The following is a 17,491-nucleotide window of genomic DNA, read 5'->3' as shown; positions in this document are numbered from 1 at the left end:
TCTCCATCTGGCTGGCTGGCTGAATCCAGCAATATTCTTATTTGTGGGGCATTTGGATGTGACAGCAGCCTGATGTTGGACTGCAAGGGAATGTAACGGCAGGTATATTGGTTGTCAATGTTCCAGTCAACCATTTCTGACCACCATAAGGGAGGAATGCTGTATTGTGCACAAAGCACATTACTACCCATTTATTTCTGCACCCACCATCCAAGAATAAGTAATGACTTCCCTGCAACATTCTGTGCCAGCCCACACAATTTGTTGGAGACTAGCAGCAGCCACACTATGGAATTACTATACCATAGACAGGTTGCCATTAACATAACAGCACATCAAGTGTGTCTGGAATAGTGCCATCACTGGGAAGAATAGCTGTCAATGAATGGCACCCCACTGTGTTCAAATTCACCCCACTGTGTTCAGTCAAAGAATTGTAGTTCTGCACTACTTCAGATGACCATCATCAGCAAAATGGCAGCAACCTGGGGAGAGGCCCCATTCTTCCAATGTTTTGAAGAGGCATAGCAATATTACTGCAGGTGTCATGATGTGAGGAACCAACACATATGACCTCAAGTCAAGGCTGACAGTGATTGAGGGCACCCTCAAGGCACAACAGTATGCCACCAACATGCTGTGTCTTCATGTGTTATTCATCATGAAACAGTATCATGGTGACATTTTTCAACAAGACAATGCTCATCCATACATGCCATGTATCTCTATGAATTCCTAATAATGTTCCAGTGCCCCCATGGCCAGCAACATCTCCAGATATGCCCCCAATAGGATATTGTAGGATCAGCTCAAATGTCAACTCTGTCCCAGTACTAGTCTCCAGGATGTCAAAGAACAGGGGTGACCAAGAACTGTTACAAAAGCTGTGGGTCAGATTGCCTCAGGAATGGTTGTAACAGCTTGTGACACCCTCCCCAACTGAATTAAGTGCATGCATCAAGGCAAAATGGGTTGCAACATCACAGTGCTAACAAGGGAACCTCCCCATTTCACCGCCCCCCCTGCCCCCTCAGATTTAGTTATAAGTTGGCACAGTGGATAGGCCTTGAGAAACTGAACACAGATCAATCGAAAACTTTTGATTTTGGATAAAAAATATGATAAATAATTTAAAAATTCAAAAAAAATAATTTTTTTGATGGTGTGCTTCTCATATATGTTTGTTCCTTTTTACTAATTTGTACAATTGCTTTTTGGCATATATAACTGTACTATGTGGTTTACAAAATCTTTGTCAATATATCCATTTCATGTTAATATTTTAGTATTATATCATTATATTTTACCTCACTTTGCATGTAATACCTCTTTCTTCTTCTTTTCATTTTTATTTTACCTGTATCTTTTCGCATAGAGGGTGTGTTTGCTTTGCGACGCCCTCTTATGGTTCCTCGTTGTCATAGTCAATTCTCAATGTATCACTTTATGTTTGACTCTGCTTAAGACAGTATTACTTCACAGGGCACATATTGGTTGCAAGATAAATTTGTATGTTCATTTTAAATGGTTTAATGCATCCATATACATTTAAATAATTTTGCGACTGGTTGCTGCATATTTGGTAATTTTATTTTTGGAGTTATTCAAGGATATTTTCTGTGCATTTTGGTGTAGGTGACTCCTGGAGTCCAGTAGCTCATTACACAGTAATTTCAATTCATTTACCCCCATTTAGCTTCGTATCTATATTTCACTGAATATATCTGTACAACAATGCAAATTTTGGCATTATGTGCTTCGTGTCTTGTTTTGAAACAAACTTTCTCCGTTTACTCGTCATGCTTGCTGTTGACAACACCCACTTTACCCTTCAGTTCAAGCTTGCATTTAGTACTATTTGGTTCCATCTTGGGTTCATTTTTCCAGCAATGTTAGATGTATGATAACAGACACTGACACTCTGCCATAATCATGGTGGTCAACATTTTGAATAATACCTACATGGGAACATTTCTGCATTTGTAACGTATTGTACTGTGCAGTGACAGAACAGATTAAATGCTCTGAGATAAATCTATATGAGGGCTGTTCAAAATATTCTGGAACTTTGCCCACAAAATTTTTATGAGCTTATCTTTTACTTATTGTGCATGGTCGCCTTTGAAATACCCTCCTCCACAATTGATACATTTATCCCAATGCCATTTCCACTTCTGGAAGCAGTCTTGGTACACCTCTTGGTGGATCATATAAAGCACCATCTGTAAACTTTCTTTTATCTTGTATATTGTTGCAAATCTTCATTCTTTCAATGGGGTTTTCAACTTTGGGAATTAAAAAAAAAGTCTATAGAGTACGAAGGATGGGGCAGTGCAGTGATTTTGTTTTTTGTGCAATAGTCACACACAACTTGGATGAATGTGAGGGTACTTTATCGTGATGCAAGAGCCATGAATTGTCTCGTCATATTTCAGGTCGTTTTCTTCTCCCACTTTCTCCCAGACTCGCTACATGTCCCAATAGTACCATGGATTAACACTTTGTCCCTGTGGCATGAATTCATGATGAACTAATCCTTAAAAATCAAAGAAAAGTATCAGCATGGTTTTGACATTTCACCTGACCTGATGAGCTCCTTTTTTGGTCTTGGAGAACCTTTCGCAACTTATTGTGACTGAACCTTGGTCTGAACATCATAACTGTAGACTCACATCTCATCATCAGTTACAATTCTCTTAAGGAACATCTTGTTCTTATTTGCACAATCCAAAAGCTTGTCACAGATTGTAAGGCAAAGGTCTTCCTGGTCTTGATTCATGAGCTGTGGGACGTACTTGGCAGCAACATAATGCATTCCAAGATGCTGTGTCAGGATTTCATGACATGATCCAGCTGAAATGTTACGTTCTTCTGCGGTCTCTCAGACAGTCAGTCTTCGATTGGCACACACAACTTCATTGACGTTCCTGACATGAGCATCATTGGTAGACATATAAGGGTGTCCTGAATGAGAGTTATCTTTAACTTCTGTCTGGCCATTTTTAAACCATGTTAACCATTTGTAACATCAACTGCAGCTTAAGCAATCATTACCACAGGCTTCCTACATCATTTGGTGTGTATCTGTAAAGGTTTTCTTGAGTTTCACGCAAAATTTAATGTGGATGCATTGCTCCACTTACTTGCCTTCTCGTAATTCGCAAACTGTGTGTCACATCATTCTGCTCAATGCAGCACTAACACTGACAGACAAACAACAATGAAACTTCCGGCAGTTGCTCTTTAAACTCAGGCATATGCGGGGATGCCAACCACATTTCACTCCAACACACCATGGCACAAAATTACGAATGTTCCGGAATTTTTCGAACAGTCATCATATGTGTTTCATTTGTGATACATATTTTGGTAATTGCATATTACAGGCTTTCAATTGAGAAGCTACTTGATTAAGGGGTAGTGGCACCAGTCATGAAAACTGACAACGGGTGGGAGAGCGATGTGCTGACCACACACCCCTCCATAATCCACATCTGTAATGCCTAAGGGCTGAGTATGACACGGCAGCTGGTTGGTACTGTTGGAACTTCATGACCTGTTTGGACAGTGTTGTTATATTAGAAGCGTTGTTACTGTTGTGAACATATGGTCACAGAGAGGGGGGTGATTGGGGTAATAAACTGAATAAGCGATAACTACTTTATTGCCTGTAATGAGCCAGTTGAAACCACATGTCCCTTGTATAAAATACTAAGAAAATGTCCCTGAACAACCTCAGAAATATTGTTGGTGGAGTTCAGGTACACACTGTATATTCACACTGTATATTAACATGAACTGTTGAAACACAATATCTCACTTTTTGAGGAAATGCACTTTATAAGTGCTCCAGTTTTGTAACAAAATCAAGGTAATAGAACAATCATTTTTCAAAATGTTTCCCCCACTTTTTCCATAATAAAGCTAATTGTTTTTTGTGCCTGTAGCTCAGTACAAAAAATGCAATATCTTCACTTTTTTAAAATTGGTCTACACCATTAATATGTTAACAGGTCAGTTCAGATGCGACTGTATTCTATGCACAAGAGGGAATTTGTCATGGTATTCCTCGCATTCTTTGCATGTTTTGGACTTGGGGTCTTCATTGGTTTGGCAGGTGAGTATGTCTTCACTATAGGCACATAATTTAGAAGCATCTGGTTCACTGATAGCCCTAACATATACTGTAGTTATTTTTTCTTTCTAAATTGTGCAGGTTTACTGCCAAAACCTGAATGAGGAACGGTGTCCTTGTGTCAAACCTCCTGAAATTCTTTTACATCGATATTGTGATCACATGCCATAGGTGATGTGTACTTGCTGCTGAGTGTTTTTCTCTTGTATAGCTCAAGAGTGTCTGCATTAATCTATTGAACAGGTGCACCGAATCAATGCACATTATTGCTGGTAATACAAAATCAACCTCTATACAATTTCCGCTTGAACTGTTCCACATGTCCACACCAGATTTGTACTATAAAACTGCACTTATGAGAGAATAGAGAGAATCTTTGCCAACCAGATCTTTCCAGTTCACCAGTAACTCAAAAATCTCGAGGTGTTCAAGACACCTATCTCTGCCATCAGCTGGATGCTGGCACAGAGATAATTTTATTCTTAGTGGTACTTATAAGGACAATCATTAAATCTTAATCTTTCTTAAACATTTATAGTCGAGATGGCATAAGAAGCTCTGTGGCAGTTGCAGAGGTCTAGACGCAACAGCTTTGTGTGCCCACATCAGAAAATGACATAACACGACTTCATAAAAGTCTCTATAGCAATGCCTCAATTTCCTTGCAGTGCTACAGTAGGCTCTTTTCTCAACTGCAGGCATTTGTGCTTCACAGATAAAAGCTGGCCATAGTGCTGCTAGCTTTCAGGGAGCTTTTTAAGCTGTCTCAACTATAGTACATTTTTATAGTATTCTCTAATTTTTAATTATGCTTAATGACCAAATTGCAAAAAGTAAATAGATAAATGTTGTTTTCTACTTGTAGATGCTTGTGTAAGATGGCATTTTTCAGAAATGTATTGTCACAAAATATAAAGATGTAATGATCATTTTTAACAATAAGTATATAACACTCAGATGTTGCCATAAAATATTTCAGTGTCTACACTATTTTCAACTTATTTGTCAGTTTTAGTAGCACTATAAAACCATAAGATAAAAGCATGGAATGATTCTTAGTTTCATCTGTACATGTGGAGGATCAGTATACAAGCAAGGCTTATAATAGCCTACCAGTTACAGTCTGTGCAATTGAACACAACACGATTTAAGAGAAACAAAGCTGATGTGGGAGAGCTAAGTGATACAATATTACAATCATAATTTGACAGAGTACTTGATGATTTGAGCTCAGATAAGTCAGTTGGTCTCATTGAGATTCAATAAAGTTTATTACAGTCAAACAGTGGAAAATCCAGGATGGAATGTAACAATATTTTGAAAAGGATAGCTGCTACTTACCACATAGTGGAGGTGCTGAGTCACAGATAGGCACAACAAAAAGACTGTCACAAATCGAGCTTTTGACTAACAAGGCTTTTGTCGAAAATAGACACCTCATGCCCACACATTCACAGAAACATAATTCACACACACATGACCACAATATCTGGCTGCTGAGGCCTGGCTTGCAGTCTGGCCTCAGCAGTCAGAGACTGTGGTCATGTGTGTGTATGTTGCATTTGCTTGAGTATATGTGTATGTATTTTGGATGTTTGTGGTAAGGTCCTATAGGACCAAACTGCTGCACAGACAGTGGTGACAAGGCACCTCAGACCACATGGCTGTGTAGTATGTTGTCTATTTTTGACAAAGGCCTTGGTGGCTGAAAGATCACTATCTGGCAGTATTTTTGATGTGCCTATCTGCGACTCACCATGTCTGCTATATGGTGAGTAGCAACTATCCTTCTCATAATATTATTACAGTCAGAGATACACTGACCTGTCAGGCCTCAGGGTCAGTAGAATACAATGTAGTTGGCTGGGGCAATATAGCCATGCAGTTGTATTTGCATGTATTTGTATGTATGTATACTCTCTTAGCTCTGGAAAAGGATTCATCTGAAAGCTTGATTATGTTCTAAGTCTTGTGCATCTGCCTGTTAGTGACACAACTATATGATGAACTGGTACTTTTACTCCTATCATTATTTATATTCTACCAAGGAATTTCCAAAACCAGGCCATTGCCATTGTTTCCACCATTTTGAATGAGGTTTGTAGTCCCACTTTTGTTGCTATGTTTCTCAGATGTTCAGTTTGGAGCTGTCTCTTTCTTGCTGATACCAATAGTTTGAGATCATGTACAAATACGAAGCACTTAACTTTTATATTTCTACCAGTATCAAATGTTTGATCACCATTTTATTTGCTACTCACCTGTGACTGCCTCCATTGCACAGTTAAACATTATTGGTGAGAGTTCATCCCACTGACCTAGTCTAATTATGATTAAAACAGTCACCTATAAATTTAACTCTTCATTTAATATTACAGTGTCTGATTTCAATAATGTCAGTAAGTTTTGGTGTGCACCAAATTGCTTAGGGTTTTCCATAACAACTCCCGGTTGACACTGTTACATTTTTTGAAACAATGAAAGTGATAAAAGACTCTTATTTCAAACTGTTTGATGACCATGATACACTAAGAACTGATGATTAGGTCCAGAGAACTTTGCCTGGACGAAATTGACCTCTGTTTTTTCCAAGTTCTTGTTCAAGCTCTTGAATTCCTGTGTGACTAATTTTGGATAAAATCTGAAATGAAATGAAATGAGCCATGTGGCATAGTTGGCCAGGAAGCCCCATACAGGGAAGTGTGGCCGCCGAGTGAAGTCTTATTTCAGTTGACACCACATTGGGTGACTTGTTGGGCCGATGATGAGCAAATTTCCAACAGCATCGTGATAGAAGGCAGCTGCCTGTACTTTCCGATAATTCTCTACGCTGGTCTACAGTGTGTAGCCTGCGCCCAAGTACTGTCTTCGTATCCAGCATTTAATGTAAACAGAGATGATACTCAGGACAAGCCAATTATGGCTGTGTTGTGGGTGATCGAACACTTCCCATCGAAAAGGCTGCAGGAATGTCTTTACAGCCCCTGCAGAGTGCAGCTGAGAGTCACTACCCAAATCGTTTGTGATTTTTTACAGTGGTTTCCATTTTGCGACCGATCGTTCCTCACTTTCTGAATAGCCCTCATATTAACATCATCAACCAATTTTTGACATCATCACTTGGTGATGTGAGCTCTTTGAAATGGCATGCAACATAGAATCCTAACAGGTTCTTCGATCCGGAGCTTCCAATGTCGACTTTAATGCAGCTGTCTTTCATATGTCTCTGGCCCCTTGGTCTGGTGATCTTCACCTCGGTCCTTTTCTTTTAACACAGAGCTCCAGTCTAGTATTTGTTTTGAGGACTCCAATCTAGTATTTGTTTTGATCATCTGCCATTCCTTCTTTGAGTGATTTCACCAGCCCATTGCCTTTTGATGGTGTTTACTCTTTCCTCTATGTCACTGACCTTATGTCTTTTGCTTTCTTTCTCTCTTTCTTTGTGTAGCCAAACACTGATCTTTCCATTCTTCTTTGAGCTGCCTAACAATGAATTCTCTTAATGTCCTTGTCTCACAGCCATAAGTTATTACTGGTAGTATACATTGGTCAAAAACTGTTTTCTTCAGCTCAGTCGACATCTTAGACTTGAAAACTGAAGAGTATCTTCCATAAACTTCCCAGTCCAATTTAATATGTCAAACTATTTCTGATTTTAGGACTGCTTTCATATTTACAAATTGACTCTGATGATTACGTTCTGTGACCCTTTGGAGTTTTGTACCTGCAACATGTATTTCCTTCTGGTATTTATTCATTCATCATGATCTTGGTTTTGTCATAGGTCATTTTTAGACCAACTTCAGAGTAGACTAACACAAGTTTTCTAAAAACATTTGAAGTTCTTCTATCCTATTTATGACTAGAACAATATCATCAGCAAATCTCAGGTTTTTAATCTCTTTCCCAGAACGTTTTTCGAGTTCAATTTAGACATTGCTTAATTCCCCTCCCCCTCTCTTCTGTTTTGTGCCCTCTACTTCATTCTATAACACACTACATCTATTGACTACCCTTAACATTTGTACTTTGACCTGTAGTCTTTGTCTTAAAGAAGTCCACTTTTTCTCATATAGTCTGATGTTGTCGATATTACATTTTTCTTCTCTTGTGATACAGAAAGAATGTGCTCTCTAGAACCAGTTGAAACTTATCTTAGAATTCCAGAAGACATGTCTCACTTATTTCCTTGAGACAGTAGTCTTGTATATTTGTGCATTTCTTTCTGCTCCCTTCTGTTGCACTGTAATCACTATCTTCCAATATTTCACCCACTCACTTACTTCATATAGTCACTTTGTTTTGTTTTGTCATCATAGGCATTTAAAGTGAGAATATAAATCTGTAGAGTGGTGAAACCTCCCCATTGATTAATATTACTGTACCATTAATGAGCAGTACTGTTATCAACTGATTTATGCAAAAACACCTCCTGGCCCAGATGCTAGCATTATCTGCTTCCACATTTACAGAGTCTTCTACATATATTATATATTTCTGTGGTAGTACTACAGGATTCTTTGAAGAATAATGGAGGTTTAATGGGTGAGTTGTGACATTGAACTTTTTGTTTGTGTTTGCTGACTGCTACACAATGTTTCCTCAATATGGTAAGTGGTTATCTTTATTTTTCCCATTTATTGTATTACACACAGGATTTTCCATTGACATATTACTGTAGCTCACATATTTTTTCCCACAAAGCAGCAGCTTATAGATTGTTGCTCTGAAGCTGCTGTTTTGTTACTAGTGCAATTTCTGTACTACTAGAAATGCCAACACTCTTTTAGAGCTTATGCTGAGAAGCTCAAGCATCAAAATATATTGTTACTAGCAGTTGCAGGTATTTGCCTGTAAAATTGTTCCATGGACATCAGGTGGACAACTTGTTAAATAATTATGTGTTTCAGTAAAACTGCTATTTTTCATGTACAGGACCACCAATTACGAGTACAACAGAAGAAAGAGTTCGTCTGAATGCAAGTGACTCAGCAAATCGAGCTTTCATTATGAGGAGTCCTGCAATGACTACGTACAGCCAACAGTTATGGGTTATTGCCAAGGTGTCCACTGAAAACACTGACGGTGAGTATTCTCTACAAGAAATGTTAGTTGGTGTGAACAGAAGTTCATTTCTGAGCTGTGCTTCTGTGAGAGAAATGGTACTTAGCAGATAATTATGAACATAGTTTCTTGTATGAATGCTGTTAGAGAGTATTAACTACCTTTCTGCAGTTATATACATTTTATAAGAAGAAATATTTCTATTTGAAAAGCATTGTCAGAGGTCTGTAAAAGTACTATAACAGCAACTTTTTTTTATGTGAAGGCTAAAAAAATTTGTTTGAGAATGGCCAAACACACCTCAGTTTAAATGTTAAAGCAGTGAAAATACATGGAAGCAGAATAGAGAAGAGATGATCTCTCTCTCTCTCTCTCTCTCTCTCACACACACACACACACACACACACACACACACACACACACACACACCTGACTGCAGCATGATCCCTGCTGAGGAGGTGCAGTGTGGGAAATGGTAGATATTCTTGTGAAATGAAGAGAAATATGAGAGAAGATTGTGAGAGAAAGACAAAAGCTCAGGAAAAACTCGTGTATACCACTGCACTATGTTCTCTGCATCAATATGAGTACAGAGCAGTCAAGCAGAAGAGAAGAAGGATAACACAAAATGGGAACCAGTAAAAATAAACAAAGGAAGCTGTGGGATAGGAAAAATGAAACAAATTTATCAGCGGTAGTGGAGGAGTGAGGCAATGGAGGGCACTATTTAACATTATTTCCACTATGACCATAAATGTAGCGAGCCATTAAGTAATAATTATCACCTCAAAAAAGTCAAGCAGCCACCTTGAAACTTGGTGATGATTTTATTCCTTCTGTACAATTTCACCCTTCGATGTGACATATTTTGCCTACTAATGGACATATTGCCACTGACCTTGGCTATAGAAGTCTGCATTTCGACTGTTCAGGAATCATTCCATCTCAAAAATCAACTTGTGATCATTCTGGAATGCCAACTGCACAATGTTGACTGTGTCCGAGGAAAGAGTAACAAATTGTTAAGTTTTTCAAACCCATTTAAATGATATTGATATGTGAGGAGCTATGTGTGTTTTTACTTTGACAGTTTCTACATCTTTGTTGCTACAAGCTGTTCTGTTAAGTTCTGTTTTGTCCATATTCATTGTGTGTGTGCTAAAATGTAGTAAAGTGCACCAATGTGAAATTTTATAATAAATCACAGAATGTGTACACATATATCATGTTCTCAATATCTACGGAACCTCAACAGGTTATGGGCCCAGGTACACAGATAACCCAATCATTAAAAGTATCAGGAATCGCTGATTAAAACCCACGTGTCATGATTCACAGTCCAGTTTGTGCTGCTGTTCACAAAGGGGAATCGTTCGAGTCAACAAGTATGCTGACAAATTGTCTGATTAATGTGCCAATGCTGAAAGGACGTGAGAATTATGGAGATTCAGCATTCGCTATCGAAAATATGCTTATTCTCAAAGGATTAGTGCAATATGTCTCAGAAGTAGTTTCACTGGAAGATTCAAAGGCCAAAGCGATAATAAATCTTATGATTGATTCATCTTTATATGTGTACATAAGAGAAGCAAAAAGAACAGTGGACTTGTGGAAGAAACTGAAATCAATGTTTGATGACTCTGGTTTTGCGAGAAGAATAAATATATTGAGAACACTGATATCAAAACGTCTAGAAAAACGTGATTCAATGACAAGTTGTGTGAACCAGACAGTAGATAACGGTTAGAAATTATGTGGAACAGGTTTTTCTATTAATGATGAATGGATTGGTTTGTTACTGCTAGCAGGATTGCCAGAAAAATATTCTCCCATGATAATGGCAATTGAGCATTCAGGAATTCCAATTCCAATGGACACAATCAAAAGTAAGCTTCTTGACGTCACCACTCTGGTAGTGCTTTTAGGTCCAAAAGTTGCCAAAGTAAACCAATGTTTTCTCACCAAAATGGAAATACAGTGGGAAATCAAAACAGGAAGGATGTTATTTGCAATAAATGCAAGAAACCAGGACATTTTAAAAGTAAGTGCCCCAGTGACAATGAAATAAGACAACATAAAACTTCAAATGTTCTCAGTGCAGTGTCTGTAAGTGGCTCATTTGACAGAAGTGCCTGGTATGTTGATTCAGGTGCTAGTATGCAACTCACAGCAAATGAAGAATGGCTGAAAAACAAAATAAATGATGTTAAGATGCAAAACATGAGGGCTGCAAACCAGACAGAAATCCCAGTGTTGTGCTCTGGACAAGCTGATTTAACAACAGTACTCATAAAGAACTCACTTGATAGTACTGTAAAAAATGTTGTGTATGCTCCAGAACTAACTACAAATTTGCTGTCTGTGAGCAGGTTGATTGAGCAAGGAATGACATTACTGTAAAAAATGTTGTGTATGCTCCAGAACTTACTACAAATTTGCTGTCTGTGAGCAGGTTGATTGAGCAAGGACATTTTGTTGAATTTAATAGTGATCAGTGCAATATTTATAACAAGCATAAAGAATTAGTTGCAACTGCAGATCTAATTAATGGTGTGTTCAAGCTAAACATTGACAGAAGAAGTCATGTTTTGGGAATGATTACAGCATCTGATTGGCATAGAAGATTAGGAAACCTCAATGCAAAGGATCTTATTAAAATGAAAAATGGTGCTGTAGAAGGAGTGGTATGTGAAGACATTAACATTAACAATCAAAACTGTATAGTATGCAATGAAGGCAAACAAACAAGACAACCTTTTCCATCTGTTGGCACTAGATCCTCTAAACCACTTGAAGTTGTACATGCAGACCTGTGTGGACCAATGGAAGTAATGTCATTAGGTGGTGCAAAGTATTTTCTCATTTTGGAAGATGATTACACCCGAATGAGATTTGTGTATTTTCTGAAGATAAAGAATGAAACATCTGAAAAATTTCAAGAATTTCAGAAAATGGTGGAGAATCAGCAAGAAAGAAAAATCAAAACAGTAAGAACAGATAATGGAAATGAATTCTGTTGTGTGGATTTTGGCAGTTTGTTGAAAAAACATGGTATTATACAGCAGTTATCCGACAGCTATACACCAGAACAAAACAGTTTGGCAGAATGGCTGAATAGAACTGTTGTAGAAAAGGCAAGATTGGTGGTAAACTTATAAAATATTTTGGGCTGAAGCGGTTAATAGTGCAGTATATTTTTGAAATAGCTCAGTGAGTTCAAATTTAGGGAATAAAACACACTATGATCAATGGACTGGCAAAGAAACCCAACATTAGTCATCTCATAATAATTGGAAGCAAGGTCATGGTGCATGTTCCCAAAGTCAAGAGAACAAAATGGGATAAAAAGACAAAGGGAATGATCTTAGTGGGCTAGAGCAATACTACAAAAGGTTATAGACTCTATGACCCTGAGACAAATGATGTAGTGATAAGCCGTGATGTGACTATAATGGAAAATATTAATGATGCAAGAATTGAAATAAAGAACCATGAAGAAATCACCACTTCAGTGGGGGAATGATGAAGAAAATGAGAAGTCTGATGTTGTATTAAGAGAGGACTTACATGATGTCTCAAAAGAAGCACTTACTTCAGAGAAAGACACTGATGTTAAAAAATGTGTTACACAAGAAGATCTACATCTACATCTACATGACTACTCTGCAATTCACATTTAAGTGCTTGGCAGAGGGTAAAAAAGATCACAAAGGTAGCTCAAACCAAATAGAAGATTTGATGATTATGAGATTTCAGATCAACTCGAGGACCCAACAACTGTGCAGGAGGCCCTTAGCACACCTGATGCAGAAGAATGGAAACGTGCTATGGGTGACAACTTACAAGCTTTTGAAGACACCAATGCATGGAAAGTGGTAAATCTTCCAGAAAGTGCAAGTGTTGTGCAGTGTAAGTGGGTGTTCAAGAAAAAAGTCAACAGTGAAGGTGAAGTGAAGCATTGTGCTAGACTAGTGCCAAGAGGATTCACTCGGAAATCTGGAGTTGATTATGGTGAGACCTTTTCTCCTGTGGTAAGCATTCAACACTTAGACTTCTAATGGCCTTATATGTTGAATTAGATTTGTACAGTACACGTCTTGATGTTAAGGCTGCTTTTTTAAATGGTATTCTCAAAGAAGATATTTTCCTACAACAATCCGAAGGATTAAATCTCTGTAATGATAAAAGAAAAGTTTTGAATTTCAAAATGGTTATGTATGGTTTAAAACAATCGTCCAGAGTGTGGAATCAAAGAGTAAATGATGTCTTAAGCTGCCTAGGTTACAAGAGATCTGCTTTAGAACCTTGTTTGTTCACAAAACAAAAAGATAAAGACTTAGTTACTATGATTGCTTTATATGTTGATGACTTCTATGTTGTTTTTTTTTCAAATTACTCAAGTGAGACTGAATTTTTGAAAAGTAAGTTACATTCAGAGTTTGAAGTAAAGGATTTAGGAATGGCTAAAAATTGTGTCTTTTGCAGAATGAGGGCCTTGTGACACTTTGCCCCATATAGCAATAATTTGTTAGTGTCAAACCATACCAGTCCCAAGAAACATTCAGCATCACCTGCCTTATGATATATGTTAAAAAATGACGAAATTCCCCAGCTGTATTAGTGTTGGTTTTATTGGCAACTAGTTTCGATGTTGTTACAACATCATCTTCAGGCCCATACTTGTTGACAGTAACCATATGTGTCTAACACTAGTAGTCAGTGGTGAGATAGGCGTGTTCCATGCGGAAGTCAGGTAGTTACTACCTGTAACCGTATGTGTCTAACACTAGTAGTCTGTGGTGAGATAGGTGCGTTCCATGCGGAAGGCAGTTACTACCTTCCTTCCGCATGGAATACACCTATCTCACCACTGACTACTAGTGTTAGACACATACGGTTACTGTCAACAAGTATGGGCCTGAAGATGATGTTGTAACAACATCGAAACTAGTTGCCAATAAAACCAACACCTTAATACAGCTGGAGGAATTTCGTCATTTTTTTAACATATATGATATTTGCTGACATTCCAAGTCATCGGTTTCAATTATGGATATATGAAGATTGCCCTATGATGGTTGGATCTTCACTTCTTTCAAGCAATGATAAAACCACATGTTTCCAGTACTTGCTTTGCTGTTTTGTCTCAGGGTCACCCACCACTCATGCATTGTGATAAGATGGCTGAAAAAGTCATAAGCATAAGCTTGACACAGCTCAACATACCGGCTGCTGCCTCAGTTCAGCGTAGTGTTCTCTCTCTCTCTCTCTCTCTCTCTCTCTCTCTCTCTCTCTCTCTCTCTCTCTCTCTCTCTCTCTCTAACTTTTTTTTTTTTTTTTTTTTTTTTTTTGGGGGGGGGGGGGGGGGGGGGGGGACAGCATGAGATGTCAGAGAATGCACTGGGTGGCAACCTTTGTCATATTGAAAATGTCGTGCAAAATGTTGTAACTGATCCATGACTGATTTTTCACTTTATTCACTATTGCCTCGAATATGTTACATAGGTCTTCAAGAACAAGGGCTTCCAATTCTCTAGCAATTCCTGGTTCTTCCCAGAGAGATGGTCTTCTGCTTTGTTCTTCGTCATTCAGGCTCATTTGACCACACAGGAATTGTCATGTTACCTAACTACTCTGACACAGTGTATATAGTTGCAGCTCTGTTCCCCTCCAAATTCAGAAAATAAATTACCACACAATAGCCCACTTTCTCAGTGGGCTTCAGGTTGTCTCTTCCCCCCCACCTCCCCCCTCCTCCCTTCCCACTCCCTCTCCCACTCCCAGTTCTATAAATGTTGCTACACTACTGTGGCACAGGGATTTCAATGTGTACCGTGAATACAGATGTGCTTGTAAACAAATAAAAAAATTACAACATACCTTTTTTAGTTTATAATTAAAACTTTATAATGGTCACATCTCAAATCTGAATAAAGCAGTATATTCTTAAAACATTATCCTCCCAGTGAGGACCATTTTCACAAAAGTCAACATCTACAAAACACAAACTTTTCAGGAAACACATTTTATTTAACTGCTTAAAAAATATACATTGCTGATGTCCTATACTCCTGGTACATAATACAACTGTGGAAAAATGTTTCTATCTTTCAGTTGCAAGTAAAACATTTTTGTAAAAAAAATCATGATTTTTTTCCAAAACTGACCCTCTACAGATTAATTATTTTATAGCTCTAATGTTTTAGTTTATTTTAACCTGCTGAGGACGTAATAATTTAATAAATTGGTTCATTAAGGTACTGTGCTTTATTATTTTCATTGTCACTTTCATTGTAACACTCTGTCACCTTCGAAAAGAACTCTAAGGCTTCTTGTGGTGATTTATCAAAAAATATCTTCAGTTTCTTTTCACATTAGCTTTTTTCACACTCACTTGATTTCTAGGTGTTATTCTGGCTGACTGATAAATGTTCTTTAAACTACCTGTATTAGTTTTTTTCACTTCATGCATTATCAGAGAGGTAAAGTATGTGTTATGACTTTACTGATGGCACTATCTTTTTGTGTGCTTCAGACATTTTGAGTGGTAGCTTCTCTCTTATTAATCTAATAGCAGAGATCCTGAAACAGTACACATGCCAGGCCATGCTCAGAACCATATGGGTGCCATGGTTGTTGAGAACCTCATGATAGTGTGATGCTAAGGTTGTGGATTTCAAGTTTTCTCAATTCCTTTTTAATGGTACCAAATACCTGATTGGAGGTATGAAACTTTGACCCCTGATTGGGAAGTTGTGATCTATTTTGTCTAAAACCAATGACAAATGTCTACCACAAGCAGTAGATGTTCACATTTGGGAAAACTTGTTTTTGTAGATGTTAAGTTCAGAAAAATTTCGCAGTCATGTGAGCAAGAATAAACAGACAAATAGTTTTCATAAAATCTCTGTACTGCAGTGCATTTGTCTCATTTAGAAGTACATGAATACATATATAACTCATGTTTGCAAATTTTGTAGGTGAATTTTGTGAAAATGATCCTTAATTTCAGCTATATAGTCATTTTCAAATGGACAAGTCCTTGAATATATGGCACAGGGCATCCAAACAATAATCAGGGCATCTAATTGGGCAATGTATCCATACACACAACACAATAATTCATTAGCAGTGGCTGATACTCATATCCGAGTTTGGCTTAACAGACAAATTCTGGTATGAAACATAAGGCCACATAGATGACACATAATAGAAAGTGGAGGGCATGGTTGGGCCTGGAAAAATTTGAATCTCCAAATTTCTCGTTTGTCAGCTTTTGCCTTTCCTGCCCAAAACATAAAACAGTGGCTGAATTAGTTCTGCACTAGTGAGTGTGACACACCTGTTACTCAGGTTAATGTTTAGATTCTTTATATTCTTGAATTGATCCTTTCAGCACTTCAGAGAAACACCCTTGGCCCTTCCATCTGTGCTGACGTCACTGTACAAAATTTCTCAAGGAACACTTTGTTCATCATTTGCCTACATAATAATTAAAAGTGCAAGAACAGTATAAAATGGATAATGAATATCTGACAACATTATAATACACGTAAAATTATAAAATAATATTAAGTACTAAACATGTATGCATGAGTCCTGTGAAAGTGAGCACACTTCATATTCTCACTCGTGCTTGTTTATACTAAAGAAGACAGCCCACTGGTTAGCCAACTGGACTTGCATTCAGGAGGATGACGATTCTAATCTCCTTCGACCATCCCAGTTTAAGTTTTTGATGATTTCTTTAAATTACTTAAGATAAATACTGGGATGGTTCCTTTAGAAACAGCTCATCAAGTTTTCTTCACTATCCTTTACCAATTCTAGATTTTGCTCTGTCTCTGATGACTTCATTGTTGACAAGATGGTAAACCCTTATCTTGTTCTAATGAGTGACAATATTTACTGTGATTTTATACACAGTAATCATGCTTCCATCTTTACTGATGATGTGATAACTACGGTGTTATGATTTGATGGGCTCATAATGTACACAGTGTTGTCTGACGATAATTATTTTATTCTTTGAGATGCACATAATATTGTTCTTCTCACTAGTAATGATTATTATGTGCATATGTATAGGTATATCGTGTTCTGTGCATGGTCTTATAAAGATTAAATCCAAGTCAGGTGTCAGCTGTGTAGCGTTGTGCACGCACGGTGGATCTGGTGATGGCAGTCAGTGACTGGGCTGCCCCTGGCACCTGGGAGCCGCCTCAGGTAGTTGCGGGTGCACCATTTGAATGTTGCCCAAGATGCCCCTGGTGGCCACCTCAGCTGTATGTC

General features: G+C 37.9%; 1 protein-coding gene across 3 annotated transcripts in view; it reads left to right on the top strand.

The window, feature by feature from the left end:
- Positions 1-17,491, top strand: part of LOC126336589 (transmembrane protein 181) — a 176,223-nt gene that overhangs the window by 67,882 nt on the left and 90,850 nt on the right. For all 3 annotated transcript variants that reach the window (XM_050000449.1, XM_050000450.1, XM_050000447.1), the window contains exons 3-4: positions 4,014-4,117; positions 9,071-9,220. In XM_050000449.1, the coding sequence (XP_049856406.1) occupies positions 4,014-4,117; positions 9,071-9,220 (254 nt within the window). The remainder of the gene's footprint in view (positions 1-4,013; positions 4,118-9,070; positions 9,221-17,491) is intronic.

This window comes from Schistocerca gregaria, chromosome 2, assembly GCF_023897955.1.
Source record: "Schistocerca gregaria isolate iqSchGreg1 chromosome 2, iqSchGreg1.2, whole genome shotgun sequence".
NCBI classification, from domain to species: Eukaryota; Metazoa; Arthropoda; class Insecta; order Orthoptera; family Acrididae; genus Schistocerca; species Schistocerca gregaria.
The sequence above is the reverse complement of the archived record's forward strand: the minus strand, read 5'-3'. Positions and strand labels throughout refer to the sequence as shown.